Source organism: Acinonyx jubatus, chromosome B1 (assembly GCF_027475565.1).
Source record: "Acinonyx jubatus isolate Ajub_Pintada_27869175 chromosome B1, VMU_Ajub_asm_v1.0, whole genome shotgun sequence".
NCBI classification, from domain to species: Eukaryota; Metazoa; Chordata; class Mammalia; order Carnivora; family Felidae; genus Acinonyx; species Acinonyx jubatus.
Genome location: NC_069382.1, coordinates 31,679,537 through 31,695,213, shown reverse-complemented (window position 1 = coordinate 31,695,213; position 15,677 = coordinate 31,679,537). Strand labels below are relative to the sequence as shown.

Below are 15,677 nucleotides of genomic sequence, written 5' to 3'. Positions count from 1 at the left end.
GGGACTTTAAAATAGTCTTTAAAATTCGGCACTTTTTGACTTCTCAGATCCAGAGATCCAGTTTTTGTTTTTTTTTAATTTCGTAGTTTCTATTGGGAGATATCTGCTCTACCGTTTTCTCATTGCTACTTGTGTCCACATTAACTAGTAGTCTTCAATCTGCTGCTTCTTTGAAGGAATCTTTTAAAGCCACTTGGCATTTTGGGGTGCCTGGGTGGCTCAGCTGGTTAAGCGACTGACTCTTGATTTTTGGCTCAGGTCCTGATCTCATGGTTCCTGAGATGGAGCCTTGCATGAGGCTCCGTGCCTTCAGCGCATAGCCTGCTGGGATTCTCTCTCTCCTCTCTCTATCTCTTCCCTGCTCACACACTCACTCTCTCTCAAATAAACATTTTTTTTTTTTTACATTAAAACATTTTTTTTTTTTTACATTTAACTTTGGGAATCAGAGAGAGACAGAGTACCAGCAGCAGAGGGGCAGAAAGAGAGCGAGACCCAGAATCGGAAGCAGGCTCCAAGCTCTGAGCTGTCAGCACAGAGCCCGATGAGGGGCTCGAACCCACGAACTGTGAGATCACGACCTGAGCTGAAGTCGGACGCTTAACCGACTGAGCCACCCAGGCGCCCCTCAAATAAGTAAACATTTAAAAACAAAAAGCCACTTGGCATTTTGGTGAAGGTTAATTTAGTTAAAACCTGGATAATACACATCTTAACCCAGCACGTGTGCTTCAGTACATCACAATATGCCTAAGCGAACCAACCAGTGAAGGAAGTTTTCACATATGAACCCACTCTCCTCTCTCAGAAGACTTGAAACCACCTGATATTCGGTGGTTGAAAGCACGTGTGCTTTATAGATTGAAAAACCAACTTTTAATATGACTTTATATTTTTAAGTATAAATAGAAAGCATAGCATTTCTTCTTAAATACCGGCGGGTCCTCTTGCACACCCTCTGTGGTGTACTATCTCACTCTTTTGGAAAGCACTTAGAGAATGCAATGTCCTCTCTACAACTACATCAAAGCATTCACCAGCTAACACTTCTGTTGATTCAGTATACAGAAAAGTCAGAGTAGCATATGACGTGTTTCCCCACAGTAACTCCCTGGCCTCTCCAACCCTGGGCTTTACGGCCCAGTCTGGCAACCACTGAACAAGCTTTATAGAAGGGAAACTTATTTGAAAAAACAGACTAGTCCTATGGCCAGGAAGCAAAACTAGAAGCTAGGTAAATAAGGAGATAATGAAAGTGACACAGATATTCCAAATCCTAGGTGGGAAATCAAACTCTAACAGGGGTGCTCTGTTTCAGCATGTTTTTCGTGAACATCATGTCATGATCACGCCAATCCTGGCTAAATATAGTCGCTTGATTTACATCAACACGCCAGCTGTTACGTGTTATTCTGCTATCTTTTGTCAAATAAGAGAAATTATAGTATTTTTTTAATCAGCTGGGGGGAAAGAGAGAGAGAAGGAAACATGGAGAGCTTTGGCATAGAATATGTTTTCCAATTAAGTAGTAAGGATTATGGTTTGATTTGTTTTTAATATTGAGTTTATACAAGTACTTTCTAGTTTGATCTTCCCAACATAAACATATTTATCTTTATTTAATCGAGATGTGGTTTTTCTAACCTATTGAGATTCCCTATCAAAATATTTTTAAAATAAATACAATTTAAATCCAAAAATCTAACCTAGTCAAAACTAGATAGCTGCAAAAGACACGGCAAGACTAACACAGACGATCTTTGAAAAAACAAAATTCAGTGGTTTCAGAGGAGAGTTAGAGCATAGTTAAATATTTATGGCTGAGTTGAAACATCTTGTCTTTCAGGGAGGGACAAAGCAGAGATGCTGGGAAAAAAAGGTCCATCAGAGGTCTGTTTTTGAGAACATATTACAATTGTTTGGATATACTAATTCTTCCAGTAACAAGTTTTAGATTATTAGCAGCTAACAGCAGACGAAACAGGTTTATAAAAAGTTAATGGTCAGAAATAACAGAACTCTTGTGAAATATATTTGCAAGTAACATTCATGAAAACTCCAGAACTTGAATATATGCCAGTTGTTTTCATGTGTTAAATCTCTAAAACCAGAATAACGCAAAATTATAGTCAACAAACTAGACCGTACTTCAGATTTTTAGCGCAGATTTATTTTAAAATTTCGGAGTAGTTGGAAAGCCATTTTTCATACCCGGGCACAAATACACTAGTTAAAAATTTACTGTTTCCAAAATATGCAGGAAACAAAGTACTGTATTCTGACAAATAATACAATGAGGCCAATTTACCTTCGTCTTAGACTCTAAGGCATAGTTACTTCTAGATGTCACTTAGCCACATCATAAATGTCTGCCTTGAACAGTCAAATTTTCCAAAGAAGCCGAACAACTTTCATGGGTGGGGCAAGAGGCTTGAGAAGGAACAGGATTCATTTTGGCTTGCTCCAGCCTTGGAAAAAAATATTTAGTACCACACCCTCAACAAAGGCCTAACACAGCAACTTGTGATGTCAAATCAATCCATTTCGGTCTACTGTGACGGTCCTCTAAGGAACTAAAATAAGGCGAAATTAAAAAGTGAGTAAGTTCGGCGGCGGCGGGGCTTGGGGGCGCCTAAAAGAGAAAGGTAGGAACCATCAAGAAAATGTCCCTAATTTTCAATCTTCTCTTCGACCTAAAAGAATATCTTATTTATCCACCGATAAACCGTTTTTTTGTTTTTTTTTTGTTTGTTTTGTTTTTTATTTTTTCCACCTGATCAGGCTTCCGTGCCCGCCTTAGTTGTTAACCACCACTTTCTGGAGCAGACCATTACTCAGCACGAAGGTGGCCACGAGCACCTTCTATAGCCAGGGGTGGGGGGCAGCGGGGTCTTCGGGGAGGCGGCGGCAAGAGGAACATCAATCAGCACCCAGCGCTCAGGTGACAGCGGCCCTCCCCACGCCCTCCGAGTCCTCCTCTTTCCAGGACCCACACCTGGACGTGGGAACGCTAAAGCACAAGCCGACCTGCGCTGCTCCCCAGGACGGCCGGAAAGCCCAAGGGCAGGCTCGGGCTAGGAATCCCGCGGGTTGGGAGGAGGCCGCGGGGACCCTACGTTCACCTCCTGGACGCCCCCACCCCCGGCGCACGCCCACCTCCCAGCCCCTCTCCCCAACTTCAGCCCTCTGCCCTGCCAGCCCGCTCCGCGCTCCGCTGCCCTAGCCCCCCACAGCCGGCCCGCCTCCTCCCGACCCCCTTACCTTTCCGTTCTTGGGGCTGCCGTTAAGGAACAGGGTCACCCGCCTCATCGCGCTGCCCCCACTGGGTCCTGAGTGAGTCGCCACCCTCCCACCTGGCTCTCCTCCCACCTTCTTCTTCTCCCGCCCTACCCCTCCCTCCACCCACTCGGACTCTCCTCCCTTCGCCACCTTCCTTCTCTTACGGAGACACACTCGCAAGCACTCTCGGTCACACACCCCAGGGTTGGCCGGTCCTCCTTCCCACCCCGCCCCTGGGCTCCTCAGTCAGCCTGGGACCCTTCCCCCACCTTTCCCAGACTGACTCTAAGCTCCACCAATCGGGAGGCAGCGCCGGCCAGAACTCAACCAATCATCGCCCTTCATTGGGTGGGCTCATACTAACCCAGCCCAGGTGGAGGGAGGGAAGAGAGGTTGCAGTCTGGCAGACGGGAAGGGTTATCAGCCAATCAGCTGAACCTGAAGCCGAACGGCGGCTCAAAGCGTTACTGAGCAGGCGCAAACCCAACACCAGGTAGAGCTCATCTGCATAGGGAGGCGGGGTTTGAAGGAAAGAGGTGGAGCACTAGCAGGGACCCATCCAAGTAGCACCACCCCCCCCTCAACTCGCTCAAACCACGGGCGAAACGGCTGGCGTCGGGACTGAGTGATTGGGTAAGGGCCGCCCGTCCTTCTGCCAGGATTGGTCCAACGATTCTTTTCGAAGTTTGCAGTATCCAATTGGAAAATGGGGGGCGGAGCCAGCACTAACCGAGGGGTTCCTCCGCGAGACGCTCACGCGATGTAGTCCCTGCGGATACAGGTTAGGCGCCGGTGTCTCTCGTCGATGCGTCACTCGCGGCTAGTGGTGGCTTCTCTCCAGCTCACGAAGCCGCTCTTGGTCCTGGGACGGCGAGGAAGAGGCCTGGCAGATCCAGGTACGCGTGGACACGTGCGGGCAGCGGCGGCGTAGAGATTCGCGGAGTAACGCCAGTGCCGGGAGGCGGGGCCAGCGGTTTGAATCAGGCGGCGGGCGGCGGGTGCGGCCTGGCGGTGGAGAGGGTAGGGAGTGCGCCCTTGGGTGTCGGAGTGCTGGCGCCCTGGACAAGTCGGCCCCCGGCGACCCGCTTGGTGGCCGGTAGTTGCCCTCTCGAGCGAACCGTCAACACCTGCAAGACACTCACCTGCGGTAGAGCGTTTCAAATAAACCCATTGGGAGAGCCGATCTGCGGGAGTGAGAGGTAGGGCAAGGAGCCTGATGCAGCAGAGCTGTTTTTGGGGCGTGCTTTTCAGAAGCGTGTTGTACTTCTGCTCTGGAGATAGTGGTCTTGTGTCCACTCCTGTGACCTGAGCCGGGTCACCCGTGTGCTTTCTAAAATTCAGATTTCCTGGAACCCAGCCGGACCTACTTAATTAGAATTTCTGGGAATCTGCAAAGCTGTGTCTTTTAACAAGGTACCCAGATGTTGCAGATGTTTGCCAAGGTTGAAAAGCCATGGCTTCTAGTGTGGGATCTGTTGGTTTCCTCCCCAACAGCAGTTTCCTCCTTTGCTCTTTTTAAAAGCTCTCAAAATACGTTCTTGGCATCTAGTTTCATGCCTGTATAGGTTGCATTAAAATTCAGTCTTGAATGAGGATCTTGATTGAGTCACGTTAATATTGGGGATGGGGTTATTTTTCTCTTCTCTCTCTCTTTTTTTAGATGGATACCAACTCAAAAGACAGCGAACCTCTTGAAATCAACGAGTCTGCTATTCCTGGTGCTGGTATGTAGTGATCTGTTGCCTCCTTGTGAAACGTAAGGGTTAGGTATTTGTTTTCATCATATTTTGCCCTCACAATATGTTGTCTGTTTCAGAAAGTACCTCTTTAATTTTGGGAAATGGGAAGCTTGTAACTCCTCACAAGCATGCGCCTGAAGGGACTCCTAATGGTTGCACACCAGATACTTTTAAGTCACCCTTGGACTTTTCCACAGTAACAGTAGAGCAGCTGGGAATTACACCTGAAAGCTTTGTAAAGAACTCTTCAGGTAAGAGAAGTTGTCATTGTATTGCAGTGCTTTTAAAGCTAAAAAATAACTTACATAAGTTAGTTTTGTTCATCTTCTCTATGTCATTACTTTGACTCTGCAAATGTTCAATTAGGAAGATTTCTGTGAATATGCACAGTGCATTTAGCATATTAGAATATCAGAGTCCCAGGGCATCCAGCTTGATAATGTTCAGAAGTGTGCTCTGTGCTCAAACTGGAAAAGATGGCTGTGAACACTATGTGACTGACACATGGGATATAGGAATACATAGACTATAGTAATAAATTTTATGCTCATGCATGGCAAAAATAAGAGAATGTTGAAGAGTAATTAAGAAAGATTGGGGAATGCCTCTTTTCAAAAGCACAAACAGAAAATTGACTCGGGCTAATCTTGTAGGAGTAGAAATGAAATTCACCAGTGGAGTCTGATTTTGCTGGAGATGAAATAAATACGGAAATGGGATTAGATTGGAAAACGGCGTTTAGAAATGGAAGGTAGCAGAAGACTGGAAAGTCACAGGGCACTAAGCTAGATAATACATGATTTAGACAAGATCATGGTAACATGCCTTTCTATATTCCTTTCTTAACATTATTCATAGGCCTTAAAAACAACAACAACAACAACAAAACTAGATTTATTTTGTCCTCTTCAGTATGTGGCCAGAATTCAGAGTAGTGTGTACAAGGTAGATAGGTGTCTCTGAGAAATAAATCATCTTGAAGAAGTGGGAATGTGAGAGTACGTTGGCCTAAGTGGAGAACTTTCCTTTCAGTTCTTGGGGAGAAGACTGACTAATTCCAGAAAATGAGAAGTTCTTAGTCCAGAGCAAGCCATCACCCGTCCCTGTGTGCAGGAAATCTGAAACAAAAATGACAACTATTAAAATGTGTTCACATATTCATTCCAGAGCTGTCTAATAGTGCTTTCTATGTGTCAGACACTTTGGGAAGTGTGGAATAAGTCAGTAGACAAAACCAGATCCCCATCCAACTGCTTGAGTGTGAATAATTTCGTCTATCCTTATCTATTTAGATTTTTGTAATGTGTTTATCTTGCTCTCTTAGGCTGCTATATCACAGGGAATTCAGTACATGATTACTGATGATTGCCTTGTTCTGTTCCAATTTTAATGAGTTTTCTTTATAGGAAAGTCACCATCCTCCCTGAAAAAATCGAGACGACGCTCTACAATTGGTGCTCGGGGCTCCCCTGAAACAAACCATCTTATTCGTTTCATTGCTCAGCAGCGGAATTTAAAGAACGTGGAGAAATCTTTGACACAGAATTCCCCTTTTCTGGTATGATATTCTTCCAAGTTCTGTCATGAGTTCTTCCAGGGAGAATGTTTTGCTCTGTTACAAAGCTTTTGCACAGTGTTTCTACCTTGTGTGTCTCATCTGTTTTGGGTCTGGGGAGATAATGTTTGTCTGTGTCTTATAGAGATCATTCAGTTAGCATTGATGGGGATGTTGAACATGGGCACATCAAGAATTAGGTTAAAAACGGGTAGAAATGGTTTTCTAGGTGGGCTGTTTTATTTTGCAGATTTTTGCTCCCCAGTTAATGTTCTTCTCTATAATGAGGCGAGGCAGTATTTTTCAAGCTTTTTTATTTAATACTTTCTAAGTGTCTAATTTTTTTTGCTCACTGCATATTGGCATGTAGGGGTAAGAGTTCCCCCCCCGGGACAAAATATATTGGGGATAACCTTGTGAAAGGGAGAGATTTATTTGTCTGCTGATGGGGAAGGATATAGATATTTTTGCACATTTTTAGCAGAATAATGTATATTTCTAAAAAGTGAAATAACGTACAAGAGGTACTATGAAAGACACGGTTAAGGTTTACCCTTCTGGAAGGACAACTACTTGTCTCTTTTGGTACTGGCCTTCTGCTTTTAAAATGTACGTACGTTACCGCTTGTTTATTTTTCAGTGTTTGGACACTATATATGCGTGAGGCTATGTAGCCCGGTGGTTCTCAGAGATTATCTGCAGATCCCTGGGGATCCCTGAGTCCCATTCAAGAGGTCAAAGGTGTTAAAACATTTTTTTGTGATAGCGGTGAGGTGTTTGCCTTTTTCCACTAGGTTGATGTTTGTGCTCACAGTGCAGGAGCAACGGTGGGTCAAATTGATGGCACCAAGCTGTCATTTTAGTCCATCCTGCTAAGCATTCACAGGAGGCGATGATGCCAGGTTCGCTTAATATCCGTGATGATGCAGTGAACGTTATGTTTATTTTTTATTTTATTTATTTATTTTTTAATTTACATCTGAATTAGCATATAGTGCAACAGTGATTTCAGGAGTGGATTCCTTAGTGCCCCTCACCCATTTAGCCCATCCCCCCTCCCACAACCCCTCCAGCAACCCTCTGTTTGTTCTCCAGATTTAAGAGTCTCTTCTGTTTTGTTCCCCTCCCTGTTTTTATATTATTTTTGCTTCCCTTCCCTTATCTTCATCTGTTCTGTGTCTTAAAGTCCTCATATGAGTCAAGTCATATGATATTTGTCTTTCTCTGACTTTGCTTAGCATAATACCCTCTAGTTCCATCCACGCAGTTGCAAATGCCAACACTTAATTCTTTTTGATTGCCGAGTAATACTCCATTGTATATATATACCACTTCTTTTTTTATCCATTCATCCATTGATGGACATTTGGGCTCTTTCCATACTTTGGCTATTGTTGATAGTGCTGCTGTAAACATCGTGGTGCATGTGTCCCTTCAAAACAGCACACCTGTATCCCATGGATAAATACCTAGTAGTGCAGTTGCTGGGTCGTAGGGTAGTTCTACTTTTAGTTTTTTGAGGCCCCTCGATACTGTTTTCCAGAGTGGCTGCACCAGTTGGCATTGCCACCAACAATGCAAAAGAGATCCTTTCTCCACACCCTTGCCAATATCTGTTGTTGCCTGAGTTGTTAATGTTAGTCATTCTGACAGGTGTGAGGTTGTATCTCATGGTGGTTTTCATTTGTATTTCCCTGATGATGGGTGATGTTGAGCATCTTTTCATGTGTCGGCCATCTGGATGTCTTTGGAGAAGTGTGTATTCATGTCTTTTGCCCGTTTCTTCACTGGATTCTTTGTTTTTTGGGTGTTGAGTTTGATAAGTTCTCTATAGATTTTGGATACTAACCCTTTATCTGATGTGTCGCTTGCAAATATCTTCTCCCGTTCTGTCGGTTTCCTTTTAGTTTTGCTGATTGTTTCCTTGGCTGTGCAGAAACTTTTTATTTTGATGAGGTCCCAATAGTTCATTTTTGCTTTTATTTTTCCCTTGCTTCCGCCGACATGTTGAGTAAGAAGTTGCTGCGGCCAAGATCAAAGAGGTTTTTGCCTGCTTTCTCCTCGAGGATTTTGATGACTTCCTGTCTTACGTTGAGGTCTTTCATCCATTTGGAGTTTATTTTTGTGTATGGTGTGAGAAAGTGGCCCAGGTTCATTCTTCTGCATGTCACCATCCAGTTTTCCCAGCACCACTTGCTGAAGAGACAATCTTTATTCCATTGGATATTCTTTCCTGCTTTGTCAAAGATTAGTTGGCCATACGTTTGTGGGTCCATTTCTGGGTTCTCTATTCTGTTCCATTGAGCTTAGTGTCTATTTTTGTGCCATATTTTTTATTTTTTTAATGATTACTTTTGAGAGAAAGGGAGCGTGAGCTGGGGAGGGGCAGAGAGCAGAGACAGAACATGAAGCAGGCTCCAGGCTCTGAGCTGTCAGCACATAGCCCGACGTAGGGGCTCAAACCCACAAATCGTGAGATCATGACCTGAGCCGAAGTTGGATGCTTACCCTACTGAGCCACCCAGGTGCCCCGAAAACTACAAGTTTTGTTAATTCTCCACCCTTGAGTATTCTGTGTGCTGAAATGGGAAGAATGCGTCAAGCACTTCCAAAGGACATACAGAAGTTTGGTGGATGTTTTGAAAAAGCTCGTATATGTAATTGTTTTGAGCTAGGAGCTGAACTCAGACTGCTTTTTTTATGGTCTATCATCTTTACTTGAAAAGAATGCCTGACTGACATCATGGTTCGTTAGACTTGGGAAGGTGAACATTTTCTCAAAAATGAACAGCAAACCTGCCACTTCAAGGAAAAGCTGAAATGTTTCTTACTGATGAAAAACTAGTGTTTTCTGGAGAAAATGAGAATTTTGGAAAACTTACATTCAGCATCATGAGCTTGAGAACTTCCCAGTAGCTACACTTTTCTGATAAGATCAGTGGGGATATTAATGAATGTGAGTTTTTGATATTGAATAATAAAAGGTGTTAACATTTGGAAGATCTGCATAACTAAGTGAACCGGTGTTTTCCTCATGACCAGTGCATGCAAAATATACGCTCAAATTGCAAGAGACTCACAGATTTTAACATAACAGACTATGAAAATTTCATTGATAGGATTTCATATTTGACATTGCAACTAACCTTTAGGAAATCTGTGTTGAGTTTTGTGTTGCATTAAAGGTGGAATAGCCACAATTCTGAAAAGGCTGTTAAAATACTCGATCTTTGATATGCACTTGAACTGAGAGTCTGTGGTGTTCTCAGTTTTTAAGAGAGTTCTGAGAACTGTTCAGGTAGATACGAACGTGGACTGTGGAGCTATTTGCTGAGGTTTGATTCTTTGCTTTATTATTAATTTGCTTTGTTTGCTTTATTATTTTGCTTTATTTGCTTTATTATTAATTATAATTAATTATGTAACTGGCAGGTTACCTAATTTTTTTTTCTTTAAGATTTTATTTTTAAGTAATCTCTACACCCAATATGGGGCTCAAACTCACAACCTGAGCTCAAAAGCCACATGTTCTACCTGACTGAGCCAGCCAGGTGCCCCAAGTTACTTACTTTGTCTCAGTTTTCTCACACATAAAATGGGGGTGATAATAGTAAGGTTTTTAATGAGGATGAGTAAATTAATAATGAAGTGCTTAGAACTGTGCCTGGAACATGGCATGCTTTAGATTTACTATCATTGTAGTTCGTTCTGTGAAAAATGAGGATTTTGCTCTCTTACACATCCTAGCCATAGCTAACACTGTCTCCTTTCTCCAGCCTTCCAGTACAACTCTAATTTTTATTGAAGTTAGACTTTAATGTGCATTATTTAACCATGTAGACATAGTTCACAAACTGCTATATAGTATGTTACGGCTCTGTTTCTTACACAATTTTTGTTTTTCCCCTAGTTAATAAGTACTTTTTGTTACTTTTTGGTTTAGTCTTAAATTATTACCTAATCTCATCCCCAAACTTTGACAGATCAGTGAACCTTAGAGTCTATGGGTTCTTTTCTGTGTTCCTCGGTGTCCTCTGTCTCCTGTGGGCTTGGTTGTCATCTGGATCTGCTGGACAGCTGTCACTTTGTGACTTGCTTTCACCATCCTTAGTGATTTCCTTTTCCTCTTCTGTTTGGATTTTCCTTGACCTTGTATCTTTCTCTTTTCTTGGTTTACTGTCTCATTTTTCTGGAGCCTCAGCATATCTAATTAAGTTTATTCGACCAGCATGTTTGGATTATGGTTTTTGTCTTAGTAGAGAAATCCAGGTGACACGTATCTTCCATGAAAATTTTGAAGGCATTGCTCCACTGTATGTTAGCTTACAGAGTTGAAGAATCCTATTCATCTACTCATTCAACACATATTTTGATTTTCTGTCTTTTGTGTGGCCTGCTTTTTCATTTGAAGATCTGTTCTTGGTATTAAAATTTCCAGATGGACTATCTTTCATTGTGGACTTGGTGTTTTTATTGATGTTTTCTTCCTCCCCTTGCAGGCTCTCTGTTCCTCCAGCTTCCATTTTGCTCCCTGATTAGTTCAGTCTCCTGTCTGATGCCCAGGTCTTCAGATGTCTGATGATTCTCGAGACTCCATTCATGTTTAAAAGTGACACACTTTAGGGCACCTGGAGGGCTCAGTCGGTTGAGAGTCCGACTTCAGCTCAGGTCATGATCACACAGCTCGTGAGCTCAAGCCTCGCATCCGGCTCTGCTGACAACTCAGAGCCTGGAGCCTGCTTCGGATTCTGTGTCTCCCACTTTCTCTGCCCCTTCACCCACCACTCGTGCGTGCTCTCTCTCTCACTCTCTCTCAAAAATAAATAAACATTAAAAAAAAAAATAAAAGTGACACACTTTTAAAACCTGACTGGGAGCTCAGTGTGCGTGGTCTGGATTTGTTAGCTGGTGAATTTCTGTGTAGACATGGCCACTTTTTCATTGGAGGAACTCCCAAGCGTCAGAATCCTCTGGCTCTTGGCAGATCTGTCTTCTCTGGAAGGAATTCCTTGGGATATAAACCTGAGCCCTAGAACTCTGGAAGTCAGGTGCAGAAAATGACTGGAAGTCTAACTGTTCACCGAGAAGACTTGGGTGGCCTCTGTTTTCAGTGCAAACCCTCCTTAGCTGTTTGTGGAGTCTTCAGTCTCCTGGAATCCTAAATTTCTGTATTCCCTCCAAAATGTCAGGGTCCTTTGTTATTTGTGGAGAGATCTGTGGGTTCAAGCGCTACGGACAGAGTTTCAGTGTTCCCGTTTGGAGTCCTGCCCTTGATCCTGGTTTCAGAAATTCTCTGATGCTTTTAGATACCTGAGCCTTTCTAGGGGTCTCCAAGCAGGTCTGCTTTTTTCCTGTTTGTAAAATGCCCTACCTAAAGAGTCCCTGTCAGTTTCAGCTTTCTCTGGCCTAAGTCAGTGGACATTGTTTGTTGACATTCCATATCTGCTGTTTATTTCTGTTTTTTTCCTGATGGGTATGCACATATACATATGCATATCTAGCAAAACACCTCATACCCGTATCATCTGATTGTATGTCTTAAGAGATTTCCTTGAATATATAGTTTTAGTATCTAGCGTTGTTAAAAGTAAGGGCTTTTCACCGGAGCAGTTTTAGGGACAATCAGTGCTGTCCTTTGACCTTTTGAGGTTTGCCTCTGTAGTAAATAACTTTGGTGACTCTACTCTTTGAGTTCTCACCTTGTTCACCAAATTTATCGACTGCCTAAATAATATTAGTTACTTGTTCTACTTCACCAAAATGTCCTGCAAATGTACTAGTAGGGCTTTTTTTCTTTTTGTAAAGCGTAAGGCCCTGTGTGCTTAGATAGTTCACCTCTTATTTTCTCCACCTTTCCGTTTTAGAAAGAAAACACTTTAAAGGAAAAGTTACATGTTGAGGGGAAATGGCGCTCCATCTTTCTTCCACTACTCTTGCTTTCATTCTTGAATATTTCAGCAAGCACATGGATGATCGTCCAACACCGTGGCAGTCTCCAATCCTTGACTTCCATAGCTCCTGCGACCATCTTCTCTACGTCAGCCATCCCCTCATGTGGTCCCTTGCTGGTGTATTACCTTTAAGACCTTTCAGCCCACCTCCCTCTCTGACCCACATTTTATCTTTCCAGTTTACTTCACACTTCTCTCATCTTATTAAAGCCTCCAGACTGTTGATCTGATCACACCCGTACTGTCTACTGCTCATCCTTCCCCAATCTAGATCTGTGTCCTAACACTCGAAAGTTTTCTTGCAGATACTTTTTTTTTTTTTTTTTTAGTTTTAAAAATTCACAAAAGTAAAAATACTACATACGCACATGGTTTATTTAAAGACTCAGGATTTTAGGATTTATTTATAAGAAAAAGAGTATGCAGTTGCTTTTTCTGTTTTTCCGTTCCCAAGGCTCTCATTTTCAACTTTTGTAGCTGTTGCTTCGGTATTTTCTTTCATATTTCTTAATAACAGCCTTATTTTTCCCCTTGCAGTTCCTTTAAATTGAAGTGTAATGTACTGATTCTAAATTTTATGCACAACTGACCCTTGAACAATGTGGAGGTTAGAGGCACTGATCCCAACACTGTGGAAGATCGTAACTATTAATAGCCTACCGTTGACGGGAAGCCTTACTGATCACACAGTGGATTAACACATATTTTGTATGTTACATGCACTGTGTACTATGAACTAGAGAAAAGAAAATGTTATTAAAAAATAAGGAAGAGAAAATACACTTACAGAATTGTATGTATTGAAAAAAAATCTACATACAAGAGAGCCCTTGCAGTACAAACCATGTTGTTCGAGGATCGACTGTGTTCCAAATTGATCACCATTATAAATCTGGTTAATGTCCATCACCATACAGTTACAAATTTTTATGTGTGCGTGATGAGAACTTAAAATCTACTCTCAGCAACCTTTGAGTATATAATATAGTATTATTCACTATAGTCACCATGTTCTGCATTACACCCCCCATGACTTACTTATTTTATACCTGGAAGTTTGTACTTTTTTAACTCCCTTCACCCATTTTGCCTACTCCCAAGTAGCCTCTGGTAACACCAATCTCTTCTCTGTATCTATGAGCTCCTTTCTTCTTTCTTTTTAAACTTTTAGATTCCACACAGTATTTGTCTTTTTCTGACTTCTCTTAGCATAATGGTCTCAGGGTCCATCTATGTTGTCACAAGTGACAAGATTTTCTTTTTTTTCTGGCTGAAAAATCCTGCGTATACATACCATGTCTTCTTCATCCATTCGTTGATGGATACTTAGGTTGTGTCCATATCTTGGCTATTGTACATAATGCTGCAATGAACACGGGGATGCATATGTGACCTCAAGTTTGGGTTTTCATTTTCATTGGATAAATACTCAAAAGTGGAATTAGTGGGTCATATGGCGGTTCTACTTTTCATCCTTCAAGGAACCCCCATACTGTATCCATAGTGGCTGTGACAATTTCCGTTCCCACCAAAAGCGCACAGCGATCTCTTTGCTTCATATCCTTGCTACCACTTCTTATTTCTTTTTGATAATAGCCATTCTAACACGTGTGAAATGATAGTTCATTAGGTTTTGATTTGCATTTCCCTGATGATTAGTGATGTGGAGCATTTTTTCATGTGTCTCTGGACCATCGGTATCTTCTCTTGGGAAAAAGGTCTATTCAGATTTTCTGTCCCTTTTTAAAATTGCTTTTTTAAACATTTTTTGCTATTCAGTTATGTGAGTTCTTTATATATAATTTTTTTATGGTAGCCCTTTGTCGGATATGTGATTTGCACATATTTTCTCTCCAGTAGGTTGCCTTTTTGTTTCATGGTTGGTTTCCTTTGCTGTGCAGAACATTTTTAGATTGATGTGGAACACTTAACTTATTTTTGCTTTGTTGTCTTGCTTTCTGTGTCAAATCCAAAAAAACCATTGTCAAAACTGTTGTCAAGGAGCTTACCACCTATTTTCTTCTAGGGTTTTTGTGCTTCCAGGTCTTTTAAGTCTTTTGTCCATTTTTATGTTTGGTGTAAGATAATGGTTCAGTTTCATTGTTTTTGCCTGTGACTGTCCAGTTTTCCCCATACTGTTTTTTGAAGACACCGTTCTTTCCCCATTGGATGTTCTTGGCTCTTTTGTCTTCTCTTAGTTGACCATACATACATAGATTTCTGGGCTCTCTGTTCTGTTCCACTGATCTGCATGTCTGTTTTGATTACAATTGCTTTGTAATATGGTTTGAAATTGGACCACGATGCTTCCAGCTCTGTTCTTCTCAAGATTGCTTTGACTGTTCATGGTCTTTTGTGATTCCATACAAATTTCAGGGTTGTTTGTTGTATGTCTTGGTAAATGCCATTGGAATGTTGATAGGGATTGCATCGAATCTATTGAATGCTTCCAGTAGTATGGACATTTTAACGATATAAATTCTTCTAATCCATGAGCATAGAATATCTTTACATACATTTGCGTCTTCAGTTTCTTTCATCAGTTTCTTACTGTTTTCATTGTATGGGTCTTTCACTCCTGTGGTTAAACTTCCTCCTAGTTTAATTCTTTCTGATGCAATTGTTTCTTAATTTTGGTTTCTGCTAGCTCATTATTAGCGTATAGAAACGCAACAGATTTTTGTATGTTGGTTTTGTATCTTACAGCTTTACTGAAATCATTTAGTCTAACCGTTTTTTGGTAGAGTCTTTAGTTTCCTGTATTTAATATGCCGTCTGCACATGGTGACGGTTTTACCCGTTTCCGATTCGGATGCCTTTAATTTCTTGCCTGATAGCTACTGCTTGATCTTTCGGTGCTAAGGCATTAACTGATGACTTCCCACTGTGGATGATGGGGAATCAGCCTTCTTTCTTCCTTGCACCTTTTATCATACATGCACATACGTACTTTCTGCCCTCTACAACTTCCTAATTGTTGGGTGATGTAGCTATTGGACTGTTTACGTTACTATGACCGTATAGGTCATTCTGAGCTTATTTTTCTCCGGTTTCGTTTCCCTCCTTTTCTTTTGGGTCATTTGCCATTAGTACAAACAAATCTTAATCTCTCTCTCGAACTCTTCCTAGACCTCCATAATACCCCATTTCTGT

At 41.9% G+C, this 15,677-nt stretch overlaps 2 protein-coding genes across 9 annotated transcripts in view; one reads left to right on the top strand and one right to left on the bottom strand.

Moving 5' to 3' along the window:
* The window catches only part of KCTD9 (potassium channel tetramerization domain containing 9), a 37,710-nt gene extending 34,192 nt beyond the window's left edge, over positions 1-3,518 (bottom strand). The window contains exon 1 of the mRNA XM_027077371.2: positions 3,262-3,518. Coding sequence (XP_026933172.1) covers positions 3,262-3,309 — 48 coding nt within the window. The 5' untranslated portion in view covers positions 3,310-3,518. The remainder of the gene's footprint in view (positions 1-3,261) is intronic.
* The window catches only part of CDCA2 (cell division cycle associated 2), a 52,596-nt gene continuing 39,496 nt past the window's right edge, over positions 2,578-15,677 (top strand). For 2 of the 8 annotated variants that reach the window (XM_053216408.1, XM_027077367.2), the window contains exons 1-4: positions 2,922-4,175; positions 4,940-5,003; positions 5,096-5,269; positions 6,425-6,576. In XM_053216408.1, coding sequence (XP_053072383.1) covers positions 4,940-5,003; positions 5,096-5,269; positions 6,425-6,576 — 390 coding nt within the window. In that variant the 5' untranslated portion in view covers positions 2,922-4,175. Of the gene's footprint in view, positions 2,597-2,920; positions 4,176-4,261; positions 4,479-4,939; positions 5,004-5,095; positions 5,270-6,424; positions 6,577-15,677 lie in introns of those variants that run through there. The other 6 variants (XM_053216409.1, XM_053216406.1, XM_027077368.2 and 3 more) reach the window with 5 other exon arrangements.